The 23,566-nt window shown below is 46.1% G+C and overlaps 3 protein-coding genes and 1 long non-coding RNA gene across 17 annotated transcripts; all 4 read right to left on the bottom strand.

The window, feature by feature from the left end:
- Positions 1 to 5,001: 5,001 nt before the first annotated feature.
- Positions 5,002 to 9,793, bottom strand: LOC120707265. Of its 9 annotated transcripts, XR_005688898.1 has the most exons (8): positions 9,211 to 9,788; positions 8,346 to 8,453; positions 7,916 to 8,272; positions 6,367 to 7,608; positions 6,093 to 6,266; positions 5,964 to 5,985; positions 5,674 to 5,853; positions 5,002 to 5,591 (listed from the first exon to the last, which is right to left on the bottom strand). XR_005688898.1 is itself a non-coding variant. In XM_039992133.1 (2 exons), exon 1 carries the CDS (start codon positions 9,685 to 9,687, stop codon positions 9,223 to 9,225), a length of 465 nt encoding a protein of 154 aa, XP_039848067.1. In that variant the 5' UTR covers positions 9,688 to 9,788; the 3' UTR covers positions 7,923 to 8,272; positions 9,211 to 9,222. The 9 variants fall into 9 exon arrangements, 1 of the variants encoding a protein (XP_039848067.1); XR_005688894.1 differs by lacking the exon at positions 9,211 to 9,788 and having other exon boundaries at positions 6,093 to 7,608; positions 8,346 to 8,459; XR_005688897.1 differs by lacking the exon at positions 9,211 to 9,788 and having other exon boundaries at positions 5,674 to 5,847; positions 6,093 to 7,608; positions 8,346 to 8,459.
- Positions 9,794 to 10,560: 767 nt separating this feature from the next.
- On the bottom strand, positions 10,561 to 12,120 carry LOC120710658. Its single transcript, XR_005689973.1, has 4 exons — positions 12,042 to 12,120; positions 11,731 to 11,836; positions 11,074 to 11,609; positions 10,561 to 10,757 (listed from the first exon to the last, which is right to left on the bottom strand). It is a non-coding gene; the product is annotated as an uncharacterized LOC120710658 (long non-coding RNA).
- A 2,398-nt stretch (positions 12,121 to 14,518) lies between these two features.
- Positions 14,519 to 15,330, bottom strand: LOC120709902 (heavy metal-associated isoprenylated plant protein 5-like). Its single transcript, XM_039995530.1, has 4 exons — positions 15,133 to 15,330; positions 14,948 to 15,023; positions 14,713 to 14,828; positions 14,519 to 14,581 (listed from the first exon to the last, which is right to left on the bottom strand). The coding sequence occupies exons 1-4, from the start codon at positions 15,328 to 15,330 to the stop codon at positions 14,519 to 14,521; spliced, it is 453 nt and encodes a 150-aa protein (XP_039851464.1).
- Positions 15,331 to 16,148: 818 nt separating this feature from the next.
- Positions 16,149 to 23,170, bottom strand: LOC120707264 (protein MLN51 homolog). Of its 6 annotated transcripts, none has more exons than XM_039992126.1 (12): positions 22,399 to 23,170; positions 20,602 to 20,701; positions 20,296 to 20,513; positions 19,358 to 20,196; positions 19,125 to 19,239; positions 18,479 to 18,598; positions 18,037 to 18,080; positions 17,890 to 17,935; positions 17,756 to 17,796; positions 17,565 to 17,642; positions 16,544 to 16,625; positions 16,149 to 16,454 (listed from the first exon to the last, which is right to left on the bottom strand). In XM_039992126.1, the coding sequence occupies exons 1-9, from the start codon at positions 23,025 to 23,027 to the stop codon at positions 17,769 to 17,771; spliced, it is 2,139 nt and encodes a 712-aa protein (XP_039848060.1). In that variant the 5' UTR covers positions 23,028 to 23,170; the 3' UTR covers positions 16,149 to 16,454; positions 16,544 to 16,625; positions 17,565 to 17,642; positions 17,756 to 17,768. The 6 variants fall into 6 exon arrangements, with proteins under 6 accessions (XP_039848060.1, XP_039848062.1, XP_039848061.1 ...); XM_039992128.1 differs by having other exon boundaries at positions 17,727 to 17,796; positions 22,399 to 23,107; XM_039992127.1 differs by having other exon boundaries at positions 16,544 to 16,665; positions 17,727 to 17,796; positions 22,399 to 23,027.
- Positions 23,171 to 23,566: the final 396 nt, after the last annotated feature.

Here is a 23,566-nt window from a genome sequence, read left to right as displayed (position 1 = left end):
GGACAATGAAGCGCATCCTGCAAGAGATTCTCCATCACTGTAACACCATTAGTATCTATCTAGTATAGTATACATCCTTGTTGGGCCCACCTGTCGGGGTCCAACGCCTGTGTACGCGTCCTCCTTGCTCTATAAAAGGGGACGCCCGTTAGAGAAGGACCCAGGCCCGGAAGAAGCCCGGGCTGGGCAGAGGATAGACTCATTCATACTAAGAACAATACACCACACAGTGGATGTAGGGTATTACGCTCCGGCGGCCCGAACCACTCTAAATCTTTGGAGTTCTTGTGTTCTAGCCCCCGAGCTAGATCGGCCTAATCGCTTAGCACTTCCCCGAGTACTCCCCTCGGGGAATAGGCGGGTGCGTTCCGCCACCCGGCTGTGGGTACCCCCTAAAGCACACGACATTTGGCGCCGTCCGTGGGGAGGTGCAAGTGTTGGCTAGATCTCCATGCTTCTGAGACTAAGCTCATCCTCTGCAACGGCGACGAGGAGATGAAGAGAGGCATGGCGGCACCTACACCACATGTCACAGCGCCGAGGCAGCAGCGCCCTTGGTGCGGCGGCGCGCGGCAGCGGCGCCTGCTGTGCGTCGCCACTGCGACACCACAGAGCCGGCACAGTGGCGCGCAGCGGAGACGCCCGCTGGGCGCCACCCAACAACACCTCCGCGTCGGCTCAAGGTTTTCTCTCAAGCAACCACCAGGACCCCCCTGCGACGACATGGCGTCGGCTCAAGGTTTTCTCTCAATGTGAAGCCTGGAGCCGACCACTGTGGCCCGGGGGAAGTTTACCGTCGTCTCCTCTCGCGCCAGGACCGAGTCTCTTGGTGCTGCTGCAGACAGGATTCCGCCACCACGCGCGGGGACCTAATGCCAAGGTCGAACCGTCGAACGACCGCCCTTCTCCACGCTCCGTGATCGTCCAAATGAGCACCCAGCTCGTGGTGAGCAATCATCGGGCTGGCTTCCGACGGCAGGTGGCAGCGGCAGGGCCACTCCCATTCAAAGCCAAAGAATTTGTTCTCTTGCTATCTGAGCGTGGGATAGTTCTATTGCTGGGAAGGGCCCCGCAAGCTCCTGAGGTGATGATGGATGATGCTGTACAGGCACGTCCAGACCGCCTTCGCCCCCAACAACTGGGGAATTCTCAAGGTGGCAGTTCCACTCCGACCAGGGGCGTGCATGCCTCACAGGGCGACAACTGAAGGTTAACATTAGATAGGACTGAATGTATTTCTCCTTTGTAATAATACGGTGCCTACATGTGGTCCAGAGCGGTAAAGGTCCACCCTTGTAAACCCGACCTCTGGCCTCACCGCATGAACGGGCAACACCAGCAAGTGGTCCAGAGCGGTAGAGGTTCGCCCTCGTAATCCCGACCTCTGATGTACACCACAAATCAAGAAATAAAGGAGATTTGCATCCTCAGTTTAATCTTTACATTAACGTAGCAGCACTCGCCTGATCAGCTTGCATTTTTTGCTAATGATCCCAATAAAGTTGATGGCTAGTGGTCAGGTTGGAATACCCCTTCTAGCTGAAGGCAGTTCGGACCCCTAGGGACCTGCTCAGGAGAAGTGGTACCTGTATCCTGGGGAAGAGAAGCTCCGCGTGGCTTAGCCTGGTAATGTACCCTAAGCCTACGTACTTCACTGCCCTACTACGAGTCCCCTAGGACTTCCCCGAGTACTCCCCTCGGGGAATAGGCGGGTGCGTTCCGCCACCCGGCTGTGGGTACCCCCTAAAGCCCACGACATGGCTGATCATGTGAAGCGTACCTGAGCTGATGTAAGAACCTTTACGTTTTGACATCAATGTTATTCTTACAGATTTGGCATGACAATAGAATCTTGCAGTTGCATTCTCTGGCTTGGTTTGCCGACACCAGTTATATTCAAGTCAATGGATAATGTTTCACTAAAAATAGCACCATCCTTTGAATACTCCAATGCACCTGATAACAGGAAAGCAAGTAGTTTCAACTCTCTTTTATTCATCTGTAGAAAATTAATAACAAGATGGTTGTTGTTTTTCAGTACTTCACACTTAACCTGATGGTTCTCCCTCGGACCTCTACCTATTGACAAATTAAACGGGATGCATCTTTTTTTTTCCCAAGGTTTTTCCCAAGGTTTCTCCAGGTACAGTTCATGTGAGACCAGAACATGCACTTCGTAGATTTGTGGTAGCAATGAATTTATCGACACATGTCAAATGCATCTAAGTACAAAAGTGCTTGCCGGTTGTCACGGTCGACTGACCCACAGGAAACTCTGCCACTGGCTGGCTGCCTCGTGCCACAAGCAGTTCTACTTTAATCAGATGCGTAAATTTTTAGGTGTAAAGTACTGTAGCACTTTCGTTTGTATTTAGTAATTATTATTCCGTCATGTGTTAATTAGGTTTAAAAATTTCATCTCACAAATTATAAACAAACTGTATAATTAGTTATTGTGTTTAGCTACATTTAATACTTCATGCATGCGTTGAAACATTCGGTGTGATAAAAAATCTTATAAAATTTTAAAGACAACTAAACAAGACCTTACTATCGACGCTGACCCCGACCGGGCAAGCGCACGCTCGGCACACGATCGACCACCTCCTCCGGCGGCCGGCGTACACACCGGTGGCGAGAGAACTCCGCGGAGCCCGCGCGTCCACGCAGGAGTTGCGCGGGCCGCGCCACGGCGCCGATCGCGCTCGCCACCCAAGGCCTCTTTCGCAGGTGATCCGTGCCGACGGGCAACGCGCACGATTGGTCGCGTCGGCGCGACAAGCCTGCTGCCCACACGCTCGATTCAGCGGCCGTCCGCTGCCGCGGCGCTCAGCCGAGCAGCCGGCGGACCCGCACCGGTGGCAGCCAGCAGCAAGGGCGCGTGAGCGTGACCCAGGGAGCCGCGCGCGGCAGCGACGGGACGACGACGCTGGCGGATCCGGCCACTTTTTTTTGTTGAGGGAAGATCCGGCCACTTTGTTGTGCCCGTCTCGGTTGTAGGCTACGGACGACGGTTGAGACGGAGTGGGGAATCGTGGGTGCAGCAGGGCCACGGTCCGGAAAGTGTTGCTGCATGACCAGATGACCTGAACATTCGCATACGCGTGTCTTCATTTAAGCGCATGGCCCATCAGACTCCAGGGCCGTTTAGTTCCTAAAATTTTTTGGCCAAATTTTTTTGTCTATCCTTTGAACACATGCATGAAGCATTAAATATAGTTAAATAACAAAACTAATTGTACAGTTTGGATGTACACGATGAGACGAATCTTTTGAGCCTAATTAGTGTGTGATTAGCCATAAGTACTACAGTAACCCACATGTGCTAATGATGCGGTCAAAGACCTTAAAAGATTCGTCTCATGGTTTTCAAGCGAGTTCTGAAATTAATTTTTTTAATTGGTGTCTAAAAAATTCTTCCGACATCTGATCAAACAATCGATGTCACTTTTAAATCAAAATTTTTCACTAACTAGTCTTCATTTAAGCGCATGGCCCATCAGACTCCATCGGAGATTCGGAGGTGTATGATTTGATAGCACAACACGAAAGTGATCGGTGTGTCGGCCCTTTTTAGTTTCTAAAAAATTTTCTACAGTATCCATCATATCAAAATTTTTGACACATACATGAAACATTAAATGCAGTTGAAAAAAATAACTAATTACACAGTCTAACTGAATAACACAAGATGAATCTTTTAAATCTAATTAGTCCATGATTAGACATTATTTGGCAAGTAATAACGAAATATACTACAGTACCAAAACCCAAACTTTTTCGCGAACAAAACACATTCACTGGTCCGTCAGAGATTCAGAACACAAAATGAGCCTACCAATGCTCATTACTAAAAAAGAACTAAATTATTTCGCGAAAGTGATGCACCTAGGGGTGGTAATGGGCCATGGCCCTAATGGCCTCTTCACAGCCCAATAAAGCCCTTAAAATTTTTAGTTCAAAAATACATATGTTTAGAGTCCGGCCCTTTTAGGGCCCGATCCTTAGATTTTCTAGTTCAAAATGTTGGGCCCTTTACCACCCCTAGATGCACCCGCAAACCACAAAACACGGCAACACGGATGAACAAATTTAGCGCCCATCTGGGATCCATTAACTAAACTTTAAACTTTAGACCTAAAGTTTAGTTCATTATGTGATCCAAACAGATGGATTAAAATGTAAAGTTTAGAGTTCCACCCTAACTAAAATTTAGTCCGTTAACCCTTAAAATCCATCTAATTGGACTAAACCAACCTGCAAATTACAAAAAGACCAAACTACCTCTCATTATCCGTATTTATGCAAAGCAACAGTACCTCCTTCACTACCCCTTACTACCCCCGCAGCCCCACCTCGCTGTGTCATACTCTCTCACATACTGCCCATCTCTCGTTCTGCTCCACCATCCTCTGCATCTCCTGAAGCCCTACAACTGGCGGTACCTGCTTAGACTATTCGCACCGGCACACTGCAAGGCTTCCTGCAAGAACGCTATAGCGTAAAATTTTGCTGCACCGGTGTATTGGAAGCTCTATGCTATCCAAGCGGAAGCATTCCGTTCCTCTATTCCTAACAGAGGTAGAGGAGCTCCTCTATCAGCAACGTGGCGTCTGGCACGGCCCCGCGGCCTACCCCGCTGCGGCCGCCGCTCTGCCCCGCCACGGCCGCTGCTTCGCCCTGCTCCCGTTGCGTTCGCCGCAGCCGCTGCGCCGCTCTGCCCCTCCGCAGCGGCCACTGCCCCATCCCGCCGCGCCGCTCCACAGCATGTGAAGCCCGCCACCCACGAGGAAGGAAGACGGGTGCCGCGCCGCGCCGCGCCACCCTCCCCACTGTGGCCGTCGCCGGGAGAGGGGGGGGAGGTGGAGATGGAGACGGTGGGAGAGGGGGAGTAGATAAAGTTGGATGATCCCATTGGTCGGTCATAGTAGAGAGGGTGGATAGAGTAGATTTAAGTAGAAAATGTAGATGACAAAGATATAGAGGATGAGATATAGAATATGACAAGTACTTGAGAAAAAGGAATAGAGAAGAGAATCTAAATGACTAGAATAAAATATTCTTTTTAGAGGATAGATTTAGAGTACGACGAGTGCAAATAACCTTACAACCGCCCAGGACTCTCGCCTCTAGCTCATCAGCATTAGTGTGCCATTGTCCTGAAAGTGCCACCGCCAGCATCAGAAGTAGAAAAATAATGTGTGCTCTATAGAGATATGCACTCTGTTCGGCCGACTGTGGCTGGTGCTGATTTATTATGAGAGAAAAGTACTGCTGGTTGCCTAGTGGTTGGTGCTGATTTAGTGTGAGAGAAAAACACTGCTGGGTTGGTTAGTTGACAAACTAGCCGAACAGAGCGATGATTTACTCTCCTTTTCCTTACTGCCAGAGAGTATATTCTTTTGAATAGTTACTCTTCCGAAGCCACAGAAGACACTTAGGTCAATCCTCGTGCACAGTTTCAGGGCACGTTACCAAGACTAAGAATTGGATAACTATGACAGGTGAGTTTCATATCAACGAAACTTCTCTCGCTTGCCACGGATGGCTTGCCACAGAAGTTGCATTCTCCGTTCAAGAAATCCGATGCCCTGGAGCAAGTCACCGGAACATGAATGAATTGTTAAAAAAAACTTAGGCATCGCAAGAGGGGGAGGGAGAGGGGGATCTAACCTCGGAGAGATGGAGGAACTGGAGCTCGTGTGTCAGAGTGTCAGGTGGCGATTGACTCCGGGACCGGAGGACTGTTGAGGCGATGACAGAAGGGAGCAGGAGTGACCAAGCAGAGATGGAGGCCGCGAGAAGCGACAAGGAAGGTTCCATCGCCGTCTCGCCGAGCTCAGATCCCTGAAACTATGTGTTATGTAGTAAGGCTTTCATCATCAAGTTGTCATGTAATCCTTGAAACTGTGTGTTATGTAGTAGCTATCAATTATGAAGGACTGCAGAGAAATACAACTTACATCACAGAAAGATGTGCAGGCTCTGAAGATCCATCCAGTAGAATGAACAAAAAATCTTCAGCTCCATGAATCCACAGAGTAGCCTGCTCCTTGCTGGTAACAACTAGATCAGATGCATGATAAGCGTACCTGAGCTGATAGAAGAACCTTTACGTTTTAACATCAATGTTATTCTGACAGAAATGGCATGACAATATATTCTTGCAGTTGCATTCTCTGGCTTGGTTTGCCGACACCAGTTATATTCAAGTCAATGGATAATGTTGCACTAAATAGCACCATCCTTTGAATACTCCAATGCACCTGATAACAGGAAAGCAAGTAGTTTCAACTCTTTTTTATTCTTCATCTGTAGAAAATTAATAACAAGATGGTTGTTGTTTTTCAGTACTTCACACCTAACCTGATGGTTCTCCCTCTGACCTCTACTTATTGACAAATTACAAGGGATGCTTCTTTTTTTTTCCCAAGGTTTCTCCAACAGACAAATGCTAGCATAACTGTCCAGGTACAGTTCATGTGAGACCAGAACATGCACTCCGTAGATTTGTTCTCTCTGTAGAAACCTTTTATGTTTCCCATCTGGAGGTACGGATCTCAGTACTCACAAATAAACTGAAATCCCTAATTAACATAGCAAATCACCAGGATAATCTTTTCGGACCAGAACTAAAACAAAAAGCCTAGTGGCTAACATGGCCAGATCCAGACATCAGGATGCCCAGTATGTTTGTCTGTAGTCTGCATTGCATGATCATGATTTCGACATCCACAAGACCATAGTACATAGTACACTATATTTCCTTTAGAATTTCTTTGCACGTATATCTACTCATCATTACCAGTAATCACCACATGAACATGAACCATCTCTAAAATGGTGAAAACGGTTAGAATCCCGCAATATGATCAGCTGGCCCTCAATAGCAGATATATACTTGAAAGCAGTATGACAGTCTTCGCATACTCTCAGGTTTTTTATCACCCTGATGGGCCTCCCAGGAGGAATTTTAAGAATACCATAAGCAACAGCAAGCTTCTCACTATGATACTTGAGCATGTGTTCCTTCTCTTCCTCCTCCACATCATGCAAAACCATATCTGTAGCAGATATATAGCCTGCCTTTTTCATCCTCATGTCCAGGTCTTCCAAGAAAGCATATATGTCTTCTTTCTCAGGATGTACACAATCACCCACTGAGAAAGTGTGGACTTTGTTCTGCACTTCAATCCAACTAAATCCTGGAACCTTCTTCACACCACGCTCATACATCATAGCTCTCATCTTGTCCACATCACGCCATTTGCCAGAGGATGCATATATATTTGAAAGCAAGACATACATGCCAGCATTTTCAGGTTCCAACTCAAATATTTTCTCAGCAGCACTTCTGCCTAGTTCAGAGTTGCGGTGGATCCTACTAGCACCAAGTAACGCACCCCACATGGTAGAGTCAGGCTCAAAAGGCATGTCCTTCATAAGACTAACTGCTTCATCCAATCTTCCAGCCCGTCCAAGAAGGTCTATCATACAGGTGTAATGTTCAGGTTTCGCTGTCACACCAAAATCGTGATGCATTGAATAGAAGTATGAAACGCCTTTCTCGATCAAACCAGAGTGACTACATGCTGCAAGTACTCCAACCTGAAAGTCAGATTAACCAAAAACATTAGATCGCAAGAGAACAACTATTCTTGATTTTACATTTTACTACACCAGGCCAACTTCCTGTAGGCTTCTTCAGTTTATGTTGTCCACAAAAAGAAGACACATCACACATGCAGATATCATAGTACATGACTTTTTACTACAAAGAAAGATATATAGAAAAATACTAAAATATCATGAAGTAGATATTGATCCCACAAGCGAAATTAATTGCATCTAGTGTAGCTTGTCCATGCAACAAACTTAAAAGACAGCTTTACGCCTCCAGAAAGGATGTTCTTACCAAAGTAATATCATCTGGCTTGGTAGAAGTCTTCCTCATTGTATCAAAAACCTCAAGTGCTTCCTTGCCAAAACCATGGCGTGCATAGCCTGCAATCATAGTATTCCATGAAACAACATCCCTCTCCTCCATCTCCTCAAATGCATTGTGAGCTTCCTCCATGTTCCCACATTTGAAGTACATAGCTAGGAGTGCATTCCCCACAAAGCAGCCCACACCATAACCAGCCTTAATCAACCTACTATGCAGTTGCATTCCACACTCAAGTGCAGCAATGTCAGCACACGTGTTCCTCTGTCTCAGAGTTCGTAGCAATGACCAGTCATAAGAATATCACAAAGCTTGGCATCCAGAATCCTTGAAAAAGATATAACGTCAGATGATTCCATGTTTTTCCCCTTTTTTTAAAAAAAGGCAGGCTGATTCTTACTGAAATTGTAGCAAAGTATATGTTGTAGTTGTACACGATTGGCCCTACATTTGACACCACAGACTTTCTAGCACCGCCACTGGCAGTGTTTCAAAGCAAGTCAGCTTCCTGCAGACCTCACAATATATCTACATTTCAGTGTATTTCCATTTCTTCTTATACCAGTGAAGCATTGTAGCATGAAACAGTCAGTCAAGGAAATGATGCTGTCTAAGACAATCAAGTGTAGAATAATGTTTGATTCCAGGGAATGAAGTACTGGTGCCTATATTTGTGCTTTTGGGCTACTGCAGCACAAGCTCTTCTATAGTACCATCGCAAGATTTACTGTTCACACATGAGCTTGCACTAGCCACTAGGTACATAAGTAGTACTTGTATTTGCTAGATATTCTATTTCTTACTGGGTTAGCAGTAATTTATTGCTTTGCAGCTTCCAAAAATTCATGGACTGATGATGAATGATTTTCCAAAATTATCATCTAAGTATGATTCGCTGCCGCAGCCCGCAGGTACTATTAAACATTACAGAAAATTAATCGCTGGAACAGTTCTCACCAGTCGCCACTACAATTCGAATAGCCATCATTAAAAAAAAACAGAAGTGTATCTCAGACTGCTTAGCATCGTGTTCTTCAAACAGGGTTCATCTCGTTAGCATGTTTACTAAAAATTAGCCCCTCAAAGAAAAGGTAATAAAAAATGAAACAACTGGATCCTGCTAAACTGATAACATAACAATACTGCAGATATCCTTTGATCATTTGACGGTACCTGCAAATGATCAAAGGATATCTGCAGTAAGCACTAACACGTACCGAGGCTGCAAAACACGAAGTAGTCTAGAGCAAGCAGTAGTCACCTACCTAGGTGCTGCATCAGGAGTCGGCCTTGGCGGGGCACTCGAGGCTGGCGTTGAAGTCCCGCGCGGGGAACTTGGCGGAGACGGAGCCGACCTCGAAGACGAGCTGGTCCCCGTCGGCTCGGATCCCCGTGATGGACCACCAGCGGAGGAAGGCCCTGACGCGGTTGCCGCTGAGGCCCGAGATGCTGCGGTCCCCGAGGCGCCCCGTGAGGCGGTCGTTGAAGGCGGCGAGGTAGCTCCCCGCGGGCAGCACGATGCGGCAGCTGGAGCGGAGGTCGACGGCGAATTCCCCGGACCCGGCGTCGAGCGTGTACCCCCGCACGTTGGCCGGGAGCAGGCCCCGCGGGAAGCCCCGGAGGCGGAGCTCGTCGTACGCGGTGGCGGTGGCGGTGGCGGGGAGGGAGGGGGAGGAGTCCGGGCGGGCGAGAGGCAGAAGGAGCGACGCCGCGAGGAGGGCGGCGATGAGGCGGCGCGCCATCGGGGTCGCGATGGGGGTCGGAGGAGGAGCCGAGGAGAGGGCGGGCTGGAGGAGTCGACACGGGGAGCCGGGGAGGAGAGGGAGAGAGGCGTGAAGCGTTGCAAGAGTGCGAGGCGGTTGAGGGGGACGCCACGTCGGCGGCGAATGGTCAAACACAGTTGGGCCTGCGCTGTGACTGTGAGCAGGGCAGTTAACTTTTACTGCTAGACTTTTCAAAAAAAAAAACTTTTACTGCTAGTTCTGATGATCTGAGTTCTGACCATAACGAAGTCGTAAGATTTCGTGTAATGAAATAATTGAGCGGAAGCAAAATTGTGGAGCGGGCGCTGCCGGATCGCAGTGGCATTCCATCTCGACCGTTGGATGCCACATCGAACGGTCGCTGTCGCAATAAGAGTAGCACTATAAGTGCAGGAGCAAACGGCTGGTACCAGTCGCTCTCTAGCGAGGCCGTCGAATCTGGGTAACTGACCAATTAATACGGATCTTGGTGGATCATACTGCTTGGCCGGCTTGCTGCTGGTAGCTGTACATCATAAATCTTTTTTTCAGAAACACATTTCATTTTCATTTGGCCCATGGACCTTTTATTCTATTTATCTTACTAGAACATTAGGCGCGCGATGCGCGTCCTACCATTTAAACAATCAAATATAAGTAAATCAAAAGTAATAAAATGTGCAATTAAACTTAAGTAAACGGTAATGAAATGTGACAAATGATGTGCCTGATATATAATAAATTCAACCCAAAATCACATCGTATGGTAATAAATATATCATTAGTATGCTAACATTTAAACAATGTGTGTACACTATCCTATTCTCATCATAGATCTGGCGTGTTGGCTGGAGCTCGAACTTGACTAGGAGCATGTTGCCGCGCCGCCCTCTTGCCACCAGCCGGGTCCAACCCACCGTGATGTGCACCCGTTGCCTTGCCTGCCCCGCTCCAGGCCGCAGCGGTCCATGCTGTGTCCGAGCTGGGCTGTTGTGCCTGCCCAAGCACCAGCATCGGTCGGACCACGCTGCAGTGGCATTGAAACTCGAGGCGTGCACCATGCTCATTGGCTTTTCCCATGTTAATTGCAGACCGATTCAGCATAAGACAGATATTTCATCAGCATAGTTCAGTTAGGGTCTTTCTTACCATGGACTTTCAATGAACGAACAAACTCCAGCTAACAAATTTATAAGCTCAAGCTAAGTCCAACTTCTACATATTATGCTACTTTATGGCCTAAATAATTGACCCCTTAATTGCTTCTACGACCTTTTGCTACAGGTAAATTTGAGGAAATGAAGTACAATAAGAACATGTGCTCAAAAAAGATAGTGCCTTATTAAAGACGACATCTGTAGAACAAAGTGGGAGTGGATTAACAACCTTGTGGACATACGAGCTCTGGTTTTTAAAAGCATCCGAAAGTGCGGGAAGAAATGTTGACACATTTCCCATGAGGGTTTCCTGTGACAATCAATTCACAAGCTGCAAATACATAGATTAGCAATATGCGATATGCGAAAGATAAGGTAGCTGTACGCCTCACCCCAACTCAGAACACGGGTCAATGTAAGATAATGAGTTGTACACATGCAGCTAAATACTACTTGACTCCCAATTCTATCCATGAATATGCAGATGCCGAATTGAGGCTTGTAGTGCAGCTTTAAACTGGTTGCAGACATGAGAAATGTAAGGAACTTGGTGGGTTGATTACCTTGCTCAAACTATTGATGCTGATAATAAGAATTTTCTCATCTTGGCAGGGTAGAGAAGATATGCCCTGCATATTACAAGAGGATTTCATGAGGATCTTCTAGTAGATCCATTAGCTTCAACAGATGGCCGCTGATGTCGGTCAGGAACATCCTGTCTTTCTCAGCCTGCTCATCCCAAAGCAGCACCAGCAGCTCCCCTTCCTGCATTAAGATGGAAAAGGCATATCACCAGTGACAATGATTTCCCAATTGTATTCACTTTGATGCTATTCAAGTTTGGTGCCGCGAATCTGAAGAAAACTAAAAACACCAGTAGTATTACCTCTAGAACATTAAGCTTTTACTCTTTCTTGTTCAAACTACTGTCCGTTCCCAATCACAACGTGCTCTAGTTTCAGCTTCCCAAAAGCTTGCTTGATGATCCGTCCCTGCAATGATGAAAAGGAAGTAAATATGAAAGTAGCCAAGAAACGAATTTGAAAGAGATCACCAAAACCGCAGCTCAACAGAATTTGATGAACCATAAAGGAGATGGTAATACTATTCCTTATTATGACATTTAAATTCAAGTTAAGGTATTGAACATTATAATCATTTTGGTCTGAAAACATAATAATGACAGAACTAATGCACCTCAAATTTGGCGATTTCATCACGCTGACCAGCTGCCAAAGCATAGTTTTCACCTCAATAGCTTTCTGCAAGTCTGCACCGCAACAAAAAGAAAAATGACAAAATATGCTGTTACATTCCAAATGGAGACTGTCCTAGGTTAAATGACAAAATAGATACCAGAACACATGAACAGATGAGGCAACAATGAACAAATTAAAAGTCAGGCAAGCATCTCAAATATATTTTGCAAGATATAATGCACGTGTGTGCTTGTTAGGACAATCAATGGCTACCTAATTGTATGCCTTCTGTTCTATGTAGTCAGAACAAACATATATATGAACAATTACTTGAACAGAAAACATCACAACTCATTTCTATTTTAATCAAAATGGCATTAATATATTTAACCAGATGCAAATGCAAACAAAATGGAGCATGAAAAAAGCCAGTCAGTGCAATATACCTCCTAAGTTAAAATATCAGAAATGTGTTTACATAGAAAATGGTTTCCAAGCTATTCCCATTAAACTATCCATGTGCAGAAAGCAACATCTTGTAGAACGGTTCCTTCGCATATTTATCACCACCGAGACATTGCTTGCGAACCATCTATTATGACAATAATCTACTGCATTTATCAGCTGCTATGACAATAATCTACTACATTTATCAGCTGCTGAAAGTATCAGCGTGCTTCGTCCTCCTAAAATTTTCCACTTGAGGCCTGATTGTGAATTCGGACAACAAATTACCAAACTGCCGTGCAAAGGAAAACAACCAAGGTGCTACATAAAACACGGAGATGTCCAATATTTGTTTTCTTTGATCATATATAGGTATACCTACAACAGTGAATCATACCTTCAATGTAACAAAATATTGCTACAGATATAACAAGGGCATTGAAGAGGACTACATTTATCCATGTCAAGACAGCAATGAGATAGGAATCATAAGCAACCATGTGAGTGATGAAGAAAAGAGAGGATTCCACAACAAACAACTAAAACAGACCAGGATTTCCCAACGTCTGCCTGCCTATATATATGCTCCCGGTTACCAATTAATGAGATCCGTCCGCAACAATCATCGGCTTCGTGAAGAATGGAGCAGGCATATAGATTGTAAGAGAGTTGACAGGGAGAGCTCGAATCTTAGAAGGTCAGAGCTGGGGTGTCACCTGAGCGGGTTGACCTGGTTGAAGCTCACATTGGAGTTGAGTAGACCCCGCCAAGTCGCGTAGGCTCGTCGGCGCAGGCGAGGGCGAGGGCGGGGTTGAGCGAGCGAGCGGCTCCTCGACGCGGCTGCCAACAGCTTCGATGCACGGGCGGCGCTTCAGCGCGAGCACCGCGCGGAGGGGCTCATGGTCGTTGTGGCTGCAGAGGCGGACGCGGAGCGCGGCGGTGACTGCAGCGAGGGGCCGCGCGGCTCGCGGACCGCCAGGACGTCGTGGATCTCGCCAAGATCTTTGACCTCGGCGCGGGGCTCTGCAACTGCAGGGATGATGATGGGGATCGAGGAGGCGGAAGAGAGGGAAAGTCCGACCGCGATGAGCTCGAAGACCGCCGCCGCTTCCCGCTCGCCTCCGCGGGTGCCAAAGGCTCCCGGCCACCTCCACGGCCGCCGCCTCCGGGATGGCCCCCTCCGCCTGCCTCCATGCGCATGGGTGCTCCCAGCAACCTCCGCGCCGGCTGGCTGGCCACCTCCAGCCCGCGTCCGCCTACGCCACAGGCCGCCTCTGTGCGCGCCGCCCTCCGAGCTCTGCATCGCGCCGAATCCAGATCTGATCCGGATCCCACGGGAGCGCGCGGACGGCTGCGGCGGCGAGCAGGAGCACCGGCGAAGGCGGGCGGAGAGGAAGAAGGGGAGGAGAGGCGGCAGTGGGGAGGGAGAGGGCGGCGTCGGGGAGCAGGAGAGGGAGGGAGAGGGTGGCGCGGGGAGACGGGCAGGAGGGAGATGGGATTAGGGTTCGGGGGCTGCGGGAGGGGCTTACTGTAAAATTGTCTAGTGGGGGTGTTTTTGTAAATATGGTAGCTGATCGAATTTTTCTTCCTTGTGTTGAAATAAACATCAACTTGAGAGCCTTAATGGAAAATATATGAACGTCGTAACTGTAGGGATCGGACGAGATGAATATAGTTGAAATTTACAGAAAACATGAGGGGGTTTTTGCAAAAAAGACAGAGCTCGCGGGGACGCGACACGCGTCCCCTTTGTCGCGTGAAATGCGGTGGGAACAGCGCAGAGGGGTGGATTTTAACCATTCCGATATGGGCCACTTTCACAGGGACAAGCCATGCGACCGTTGAAACAAAACAAATTAAAGACTGATGTTCTCAGGCTGATCTTGTGTGTTCCTCGTGTTAATGACAGCAGATTCTCCAACCGCAGTGATGATCCTGCTCTGGATTTTTCTTCGCTCTCGGCTTTTCAGACATTCTAACCAAAAGACAGCGAAAAGGAAAAGAACTCCAATTCCAGTAGCTAGAGTTCTACCGGAGCAGCCACCAGTAACAGACGACCCTGCTGAGATCAAAGATTTTCCCCTTCTCTTTCTGAAATGAGAGGATCGTTCACAGTATTTTCCTGCTACGGAACAACATTTATCCGACTCTGACAGTACGAATCGCCCATTTATTCACAAGAACCGGACGGATCAGTAGCTGCTTTCTAGTAATTAACCCACCAGAAGCTCTGCATGCTTCATCACCTTGTATATGCTCTCCAGGACATCCGTGGGGCTAACGTCTCCCACGACGGTCACCTTCTTGCTCTCCAGCTCCACCTTGAAGGACACAACTCCTGCGCACCAGAGACGAATTCAGAATCCTTGCTTGCTTGCAACCGACCGTGTAGTACTACTACAAGCTAGACGAAGAAGATGAGCTGTGTACGTGGGGCCTGCCGTGCTCGTCACCTACCTTGCAGCTTGGAGACCTGCTTCTCGACTTTCCTCGCGCAGCCATGGCAGTGAATGGACACCTTCAGCGCCACGGTCTGGGCAGCTCAACGAACGAGCAGGGTTAGTTAATAATCAATCATGTGAGAGGAGAATCGAAATGAAATAGGCAACACCCGAAAACTAGAGATTCCAGTGATCGGACACCTTTGGCTCCACAGGCACGGCTAGCGCCTTGTTTGTGTCACCGGGATCAGTGACCGGCACGATCTGACGATTCAGGTGGCTCCTCAGCAAGCCGCTCCTCTCGCCGCTGTCCTCGTCTTCTTCCTGCAAACCACCTGAAGCGGAGGAACGAGGGAACCAGCGAGAAACTCTCTTCAAAGTGAAACCCCTTGCGGCCATTCTGGGGGCCTCTCTCCCAAGACGTTTGTTTGGCCAGAGGTGTCACAATAAGAAGTCACTTGTTTATATAGGCGACAGGCAACCTACAAGGATATTCACACAGCCAATGCCAACGCTTATTCGTTGTTAGTGTTGCTTTTCATCATTTCATAACTGATCGTGTTCTAGATGCGCTCAGGTGATGTGCCCCCGTGGGAAAAATGTCTAGGGAGATCAACCACCGGAGAATGCAGAAGTTCAACGGCAGATCCATCTGCTCAACCACCGCCTGGATCCATGTTGGGGGACCTATAGAACAATAACATGCTCGGCAAGAAAGCTGGCACTAAGATGATGTGTGAAAACAGATGAGTGCATTGCGTGCCATTTGAAAAGGCAAACACTTCACGAGTAATCATCATGAGGCTATTTCTCTCAACCATCACGAAAAACTGTGGCAAGCAAGGCATGATATATCTGGACAGATCTCTACAGTATACACTGTTGTGATGTACTAGCATCGCTTAAAATGCATCAACGCTACACTGTTTTTTTTGTAACCACAGCCAACGCCCAGCAAACATTTCCCGATAGGCCGAAACAATACCATTTCTATTCGTCCACTACTATCACCACAGACGATCTCTCAGGTGTTGAATCAAACCGGTTCCTCTGGTTCTTGAAAGGTACCATGCAGCTCATCCGACCATTACATAATATAAGAAATGTTACCATGACAATGAAAAACCATCACCCTGGTAAATGGAAAAGGATGAGCACGTACCTGATTGGTTTTTCAAGCAGATAGCCAAAAAAAAAACTAAATCCATGTGAACAAATGGAACAAAACTAACTGGAGATACTCATTCGAGCTGAAAATAGTTGCAAACCGCACCCACAATTCAACATATTCCAAATGATACAAACTGCGGCAATAAAACTCGGTCTTTGCAACCACTATACGAGGACCAGTACATCAGAGTAGACTGACACCCATGGGAGCCACTAACAAGATGTACTTTTAAAAAACTCAACTTTATCAAGCAACGCAAATCCTTATTTCAAGCTCTCTTCGACAACCGCCCACATCTTCAGAACTAGCTAACGAATATGACATTTCCAGATGCATCACAACCGAGCCACACCTAAAATTTCATGATGCCATCAGTTGCACTGCTGCCAAAACTGAAATCACAATTAGGAGTAGTAGGGATCATGGGAGGGAACTGCTTACTACAGTTCAAGAAACGAATGACACCCCTGCTCTGCTGTGAAGTGACCCCATCAGATAACTCCAGCATGAACAGGCATAAGACCTGGCAAATGAACAGCTAGTCAGGCACAAAGTACATCCAACTGCTGATAAATGCAATCATCTCTCAAATGCTAGTCAAAATTACACATCAAAATATTTGCAGAATGTGGCAGTATAGTTGATTTCGATATAATTGTAGCAGAGTAGCTTCGTTTGGAAAATGCAATGTTTTCCTAAACGTTAAACGGTAAACAGTCGGTCACCCTTTGTTTAGTGTTTAGGCCGTTTAAACGGTGTTTAAACATAGTTAAACGGCCTAAACGGTTTGTCATATTAACATTAAAATATGCATATTTATGTACTTAAATGTCAAATATGCTAGAAAGTCTAAATATTTGCATATGTAAAAAGTAACTATTCTGCCAAATAATCTTTCCGGAAGAAATTTAAATCCCACAACATTTCATATACTTACGGTGCTACTTGGTTTGGTATTGATTGTGGTAGTTGTAGTCCTCCTATTGACTAGATTATGAATTAAATGATCATCTAGCTCATTTAATCATGATTAACTCGACTCTGTTTAGACGATTTAGACGGATTTTAACAGTTTAAACGGGTTTAAACGGTCCAACCGTTTAATTCACCGTTTAGGGCCTAAACGACACGGGTGACCTCTGTTTACTGTTTAAACACTGTTTAAACGGACTAAACGGCTGTTTAGGCGAACAGAGGGAAAATGCATATCATTTTATCTTCTCTACACAACTTTTCCCTCCAAATACCCTTTGCCCCAAAATCCCATCTAGTCATTGATGTGTCCACATACATCTGAGAAATAAAGTACGTAACAAAAGGGATTGGAAAAAGAAGCTGGATGGTGTGTGTGATGATGTTGTATTTCAAATTAGGAGCAGTGAATTGCAAACATCATATGCATTCTTCTTTTACACATTATGTACACTTATGCATTCAAATATGTCTAAAAGTAGGACATTACCTAACATAATTTACGATACCAAAGCCACCCAAAGTGCTCCAGATCAAAACTGGAGATCACAAAGGGCCTAAATAGGGCCTGCAGAACACATAAGCAACAGATAAGTTTGAGCAAAATGAAAATGAAGTCAATAGGAGATATCAGAAACAATATGTAACTAGCCATAAGCAGCTTATTCAGATGCAGTTCACCTTACAAGGTGCATCACTGACTGAAGTTCATCTCTGAGTATCTGCAGTACAAAAGTGCATATTATGCATAAGCTTGTTGATAAAACAAACACCAATGTGATTTGCATGTAAAGAAAAGTCACAGAGTATCTTACCTCCTAGGCTTGTTCTGGCGCTGATCAAGCTCCTCATTCCCAATATCTGCAGTTCAAGTTAGACAAATATTAGTGAAGCAGCTGACAAATTGTAGCATGAGCTAGTCCTTTACTTTCAATGCATAATAAAGATGAAGTAAAACTCACCGTTTCGAGGAGGAGATTTAGACCCTCTATTAGCACTAGATTCCCTGTAAGAATAATAAAGACTTAGCACCCTTTGTTAAGAGAACATTTTTAAATGATGCAATAAAAACATGGCCCAATGGGTCAATACAAGCAGACAATGGGGCAGAGGGGTGCAAATGTATGAGCACTACAAGCAGTTTTCACCTAAAGCATGTGCATTGCAACTGAACAAACTACTTTACACAAGAGAACAATTTTCAAGCTCCCATCAGGAATAAAAATGTATATACATCCCCAAATACTTGTGTGAATGACCCATTAACCACAATTGAAATGCTGATGCTAATAACCCATTTTATTTTACACAAGGTGGTGTAATTTGTATGGCTAGTTGGATTGCCGCATGGACTAACAATTACATAAATTGTATGGCTAGCTGGGTCAAGCTTTATTATTTCACCTGGATGGAACTGACGATGATGTCTGTGCTGACGGTCTGGAGTAAAAACTAGGATCAAGGGCAATATAAGGTGGATATGATCCCCCAAAAGCACCAGCAGCGCCAGCCAATAATGGCAACCTGTACCAGTTTTAAATAAGCATTATAAGGCACAACAAACAGATAATGCAGAAATAGGAGGGTAAATCCCCACCAACATATTAAGTCACAGAAGAAAAATTCTGGTGCATAAACTCATAACATTTTAAGTACTTGTAGAATACAGAGAAGTTTAAGATTTTATGTAACAAGATGAAAAAGAAACATGAAATTGTATCCTTGCATTTAACAAATTAACAAATAAAGTAATAAACTAACATTGTTGAGCAAGTGAGGTATCGATCCCATTCGTATTATCTAAGTGCATGAAAATGAAAACATTCTTACAAGTTGATGAAGAAATGTATACTAGGCCAAATAAAAATGAAAAGTAATGAGAAACAAGACATATGCATTCACATGATTTTAGTGCAAATACTGCTGTTGCCTACATTTTGTTGTCTTTAAATCCATGCAGTTAACATTACTTCCAGTAATACATGAATACACAAATAATATTTGCAGGCACAACCGAGAAAACAGAATTTCTAGAAATAAATGAATATACCATGCCATTTCATTGTTTCCCATCCCCATCTGCTGCTGAGCTACATAGCCAGGGAGGGCCATACCAACAGTAGGAACTCCAAGACCACCAGGATGCTGACCCCCAAATTGCATCACTGCATTACAGGAGGTGAAATAGGTAATGAATCAGTTCAAGTGATTATCAAAAAAATGAAGATAATAATCAGAACACTAAAGAAAAATAAGGTAAACTGAATGATGAAGGAAGCAAACCTGGCAGCAGAGCTGGAGTTCCTGGAAAGTTTTGATCGCCCTGGGAAAGACCAGCAGCCCCAATAACTTGGGTGCCACCATACATAAATGAACCCATCCCGGTTTCCTGATTATTGGCTTTTACCACAGCAGAAGGTGCCTTCAAATTGTTTTGACCAGGGTATGAACCATTCTCAGCACTTTCTGTTGATTTAACAGGTAGATGCTGAGCAGCTGGTGATGAATTGCTAATCCGATTATTCAATGGCTGAGGTGGGACCCTCGCTGCAGATTGATTTGGCATTTGACCTGATTTCGGGTGCATCACTGGTGCATGACTTTGCATGTGAGTAGAAATCCTTGGCATTTGGTGAAGTGATGAAGTGGTCTGATTATTTGAAGAAATTCCGGCGTTTGAATTGCCCCCTGAAGCCCTGACAATAGGTGATTGGCCAGGACTAGCTGATGATGATGTGAATCCGGAATTCAATGATGCCGTTGGCGCTCTTCCAGGTGATGACCTAACAGGACCATCAGCATGAAACCTCTCACGTCCACCATAATCCATAGCTGTTCTCCCTCTGACCATTGGACCAGATTGTAGCTTTGAGTTATCATCCATCTTCATGGAAGAAGGAAGGACCTTATTGGAACTTCCTGTTTGTGTGTCCCTCCTTTGAGCTGGTACAGGAAAATCTTGATTGGATGCACCAGAGGGATAAAATGGTGGTGATGCGGAATTCAGGCTTGAATTGATGACATTCTTTTTAGGAGGGGCAGCCTCTGGCTTTGCGTGTGAAACTTGACCAGAATCTCTGGCTGCTGAAGCATTTGGAGCAGGTTCTCGAAATCTTGCTGCTCTAAACAAGCAATGAGAAAACTATGTAAGAGAAGTTCACAAAAAAAGGTGTAGTAATGACAAGAAATATTTATGTCCCAAGATATTTATTATCACTCACTGTTTTCGTTGGGATCCAACAACCTCTCTGCTGTTCCTTGCAACAGCTTCATAGCGTCGAGGACCTCTCCCTCTAACTACCTTTGGGGGGCGGTTTTGGGTGTTGCCATCTTCATGGAAATTGCGGGTCTTTCCACCTCTAGGGAAACCACGACCACCACCTCTTGCTTTACCTCGACCACCACGACCTCTAAAACGACCTCTTGACATTCGCTGATCCTGCAATACAAAGATTTTGAATTCTTTGAGATTTTTTGGTGGCAAAAGATGTGCTTGGTTTTGCACACTAAAGCTCATGAGCAATTACTTCATAGCGATCATCTTGCAAGTTCATCTCCTCAAATCTGTCGTGCACCCAAGCTTGATCATCTTTAGCATCCCATAACTTCCTCCCACCAAACATTCGTCTGTTTATAGAGCCACAGAGGAAAAGAAAAATAAAACATTAAATATTGCCATTATTACCCACTGGCAGGTCGCATTATGACAAAGCCAGCACACATAAGAAAATTGACTGAATAGAAACCACAGAACCAAATTCATCACAAGCTTGAATGTAGCGGTAAATAACGCTGTCATGTGCAGTTGTTCATTGTACTGTATGCCATTAGTAGACAATTATTTTTTCTTAATCCCTTTAAAAACATGTAATGATGTTCACAACTACAAGGATTCTAGCATTCTATGAACCAACAGTCAACCCAATCTAGTGACAACAATGATTGACCGTCTGATTGTTCTTCCCTAGAAAAATAGAACTACCTGATTATATCGAACTCTCATAGTCTCATTGCCACTTTACAGCATAAGAGTTGATGAAAACCACCACAAAGCACAAATAAACTCAGAACTCTCCACACAGTCTGTCACTCTGAAACACATCTCTGATTGTTATAAACAATTGATTATTCATAGGACATACTTAACATCTAACATCAGCAATGTTGCTCCCCAAAAGATTAAACTAAGTGCTAACATAGTAGAAGAGTGATGCAACTGCCCACCAGCCATAATGAGAGACAAATGTCTTCACTTCATTCCATCAAACTATTATAGTATAGTCCTTGGTTCGCAATTCTCCCTCCATTGGTAAATGTATGATGTTTCATTGTTTTGGACAACAAGACTATCTTCAATATGGAACCTTGACCATTACTTTATATATGAAATCAGTAATAAATATCTTTCACAACAAATACAAGCATAATGTCTTCATGTGGTCAATTCAAATAGTTTTTCTTTAATCAGTGGTCAATACTCAATAGGCTTCACTGCACACTTTCTAGGGTGTCACAAATCATGAGCAGAGGGAGAGCTATTTTTCTCCCTGGCCCTTAGCTCTTCACCAATGTTCAAAAAGTGTTACGATAGAGAATCACATGGGGCCCAGGCGCAGCCTAGCAGACTCCATTTAGAACAGTGCTACTATGACCTTGTTCAAAATGTAAGTGCATGTTTCAAAAAGCACTTGGTGTTGACGTTCAGGCACAATGCCTAGGTGCTTGGCTGAGCAGTGCTGAGACGTTCAGGCACAATGCCTAGGTGCTAGGCTGAGCAGTGCTGTCCCACCTAGCATCTAGGCACTGCCTTCTAAAACGAAGTGCACATGAACAAAGCTGTGATTATAGCAGACAATATTGGATATCCTCAGCTCTAGAATTCTGCTTTCTACTTCAACTATGTCAAGAGAAGCTGTAACTTTTTTAATGGAAGGTTTTCGTGCTCAGCAAAAGCCTTGTTTTGTCGGAACTGCAGATGATATCAACCCACTAGGCCAATAGTATCCCTATGTTTACACAATTACACCAGTGTCCCCCATCCAGGCCTTATCCTATTGCCATTTGCCTTGATGAAAATTATTCACCATTAAGTTCAGTGCCAAAATTTTAGTAAGGCTCTTTTCAATTTGGCACTATCATCCATTTTAGGAGCCGGTTTTGACAAACACTTGAGCAGACAATTAGGTTGCCTCGATTTTGACAATGCCAGACACAGAACTAACAGGCCCTAAACCTCTGGCCCTATAAAATCAAAAGTACACAATTGTGATTCTACAGAAAGTATGAGCTAGAATTGATTGTAGTTTTAAGGAAGCTATACACACCTGCGCCGGCCACGGTTCTCCTCCTGAAACCGGTCATCATGCATGTAGAAGGCACCGGAAGTGGGCACTGCGAACGGCTCCTGCTCCTCCCCCTCCCCCTCGCCCTTGGCCTCCCCCTCCGCAAGTCCCTCCTCCCCAGCCACGCCATCCTCCCCGCGTGACTCATGCCCGCCGCCGCCGCCATCCTCCATGGGCGGTGCCGCGCGCCCTTCGTACTCCTCGAACCCCTCTCCCACCTCCTCCTCTTCCTCGTCGTAGTACTCCTCGTCCTCCTCTTCCACCTCGTCGTCGTACGCCTCGGGCGCCCCCTGCCCGTCGTCGTCCTGGTCTGGCCCGATCCGCGCCCTGGGCCTCCCGTCCTCGGACCCCTCGTCGTCGCTGGCCTCCCGGCGCCTCATCGTCGGTAGCGGCGCCTCGTCGGGGTCGCTCACGTACTCCTCGTCCTCCTCCAACTCACCCGCCCCCGCAGCGGCGTCCGGCTCCGGCGTGAGCGGTGCCGGGGGCTTCTCAACCGGGGCGGCGTCCGCGGCGGCATCGGCAGCGGGAGCAGCAGCGGGAGCAGCAGCGGGAGCGGCGGCGGCGGCGGGCGGCTGCTCCGGCTGCGCATCCGGAGCCGGCGGGTCGGCCATGGCGAACCCTAGATTTGGCAGCGGTGCGGTGCGGTGCGGTGTGGTGAGGATTTTTTGTCCCCCTCGTGCGCTGCGGTTTTGGCTTTGAGAGAGTTCGAATCGAAGGGTAGGGGAGAGGAGGGGAGAGCAGGGGACAGCGTGGGGCTCGTGGAACGGAACGGGATGGGTGGGGGTGAGCCGTTGAGGCGGACGGGCGCGTGGAACGGGTACGGCACGGAGACGCGAGAGTTTGCAGTCTGTACGGTTGGAGTGGAGTGGAGGTTCGGTTGGTTAGGTAGGAAACTCATATTTGGTGCATTTCGTTCCTAGGCAGGGTTTTTCTAGTCCAGGCAATGGAGCCTTTTGCCACTTGTACAAGGAAAGAAAATTCTGTTAGGCTACAAGTAATCTTGGCCCGGTTTAGTTTCCTTCTAGGCTCCAATTTTAGAAGGAAATTTTGCATGTATGGAGTATTAAATGAAGTCTATTTGTAAAATCTTTTCGTGGATGAGTATAACTTTTTACGATGAATCTAATGACGGTAATTAACAAATGATTGG

This window comes from Panicum virgatum, chromosome 5K (assembly GCF_016808335.1).
Source record: "Panicum virgatum strain AP13 chromosome 5K, P.virgatum_v5, whole genome shotgun sequence".
In the NCBI taxonomy this organism is placed as follows: domain Eukaryota; kingdom Viridiplantae; phylum Streptophyta; class Magnoliopsida; order Poales; family Poaceae; genus Panicum; species Panicum virgatum.
The sequence above is the reverse complement of the archived record's forward strand: the minus strand, read 5'-3'. Positions and strand labels throughout refer to the sequence as shown.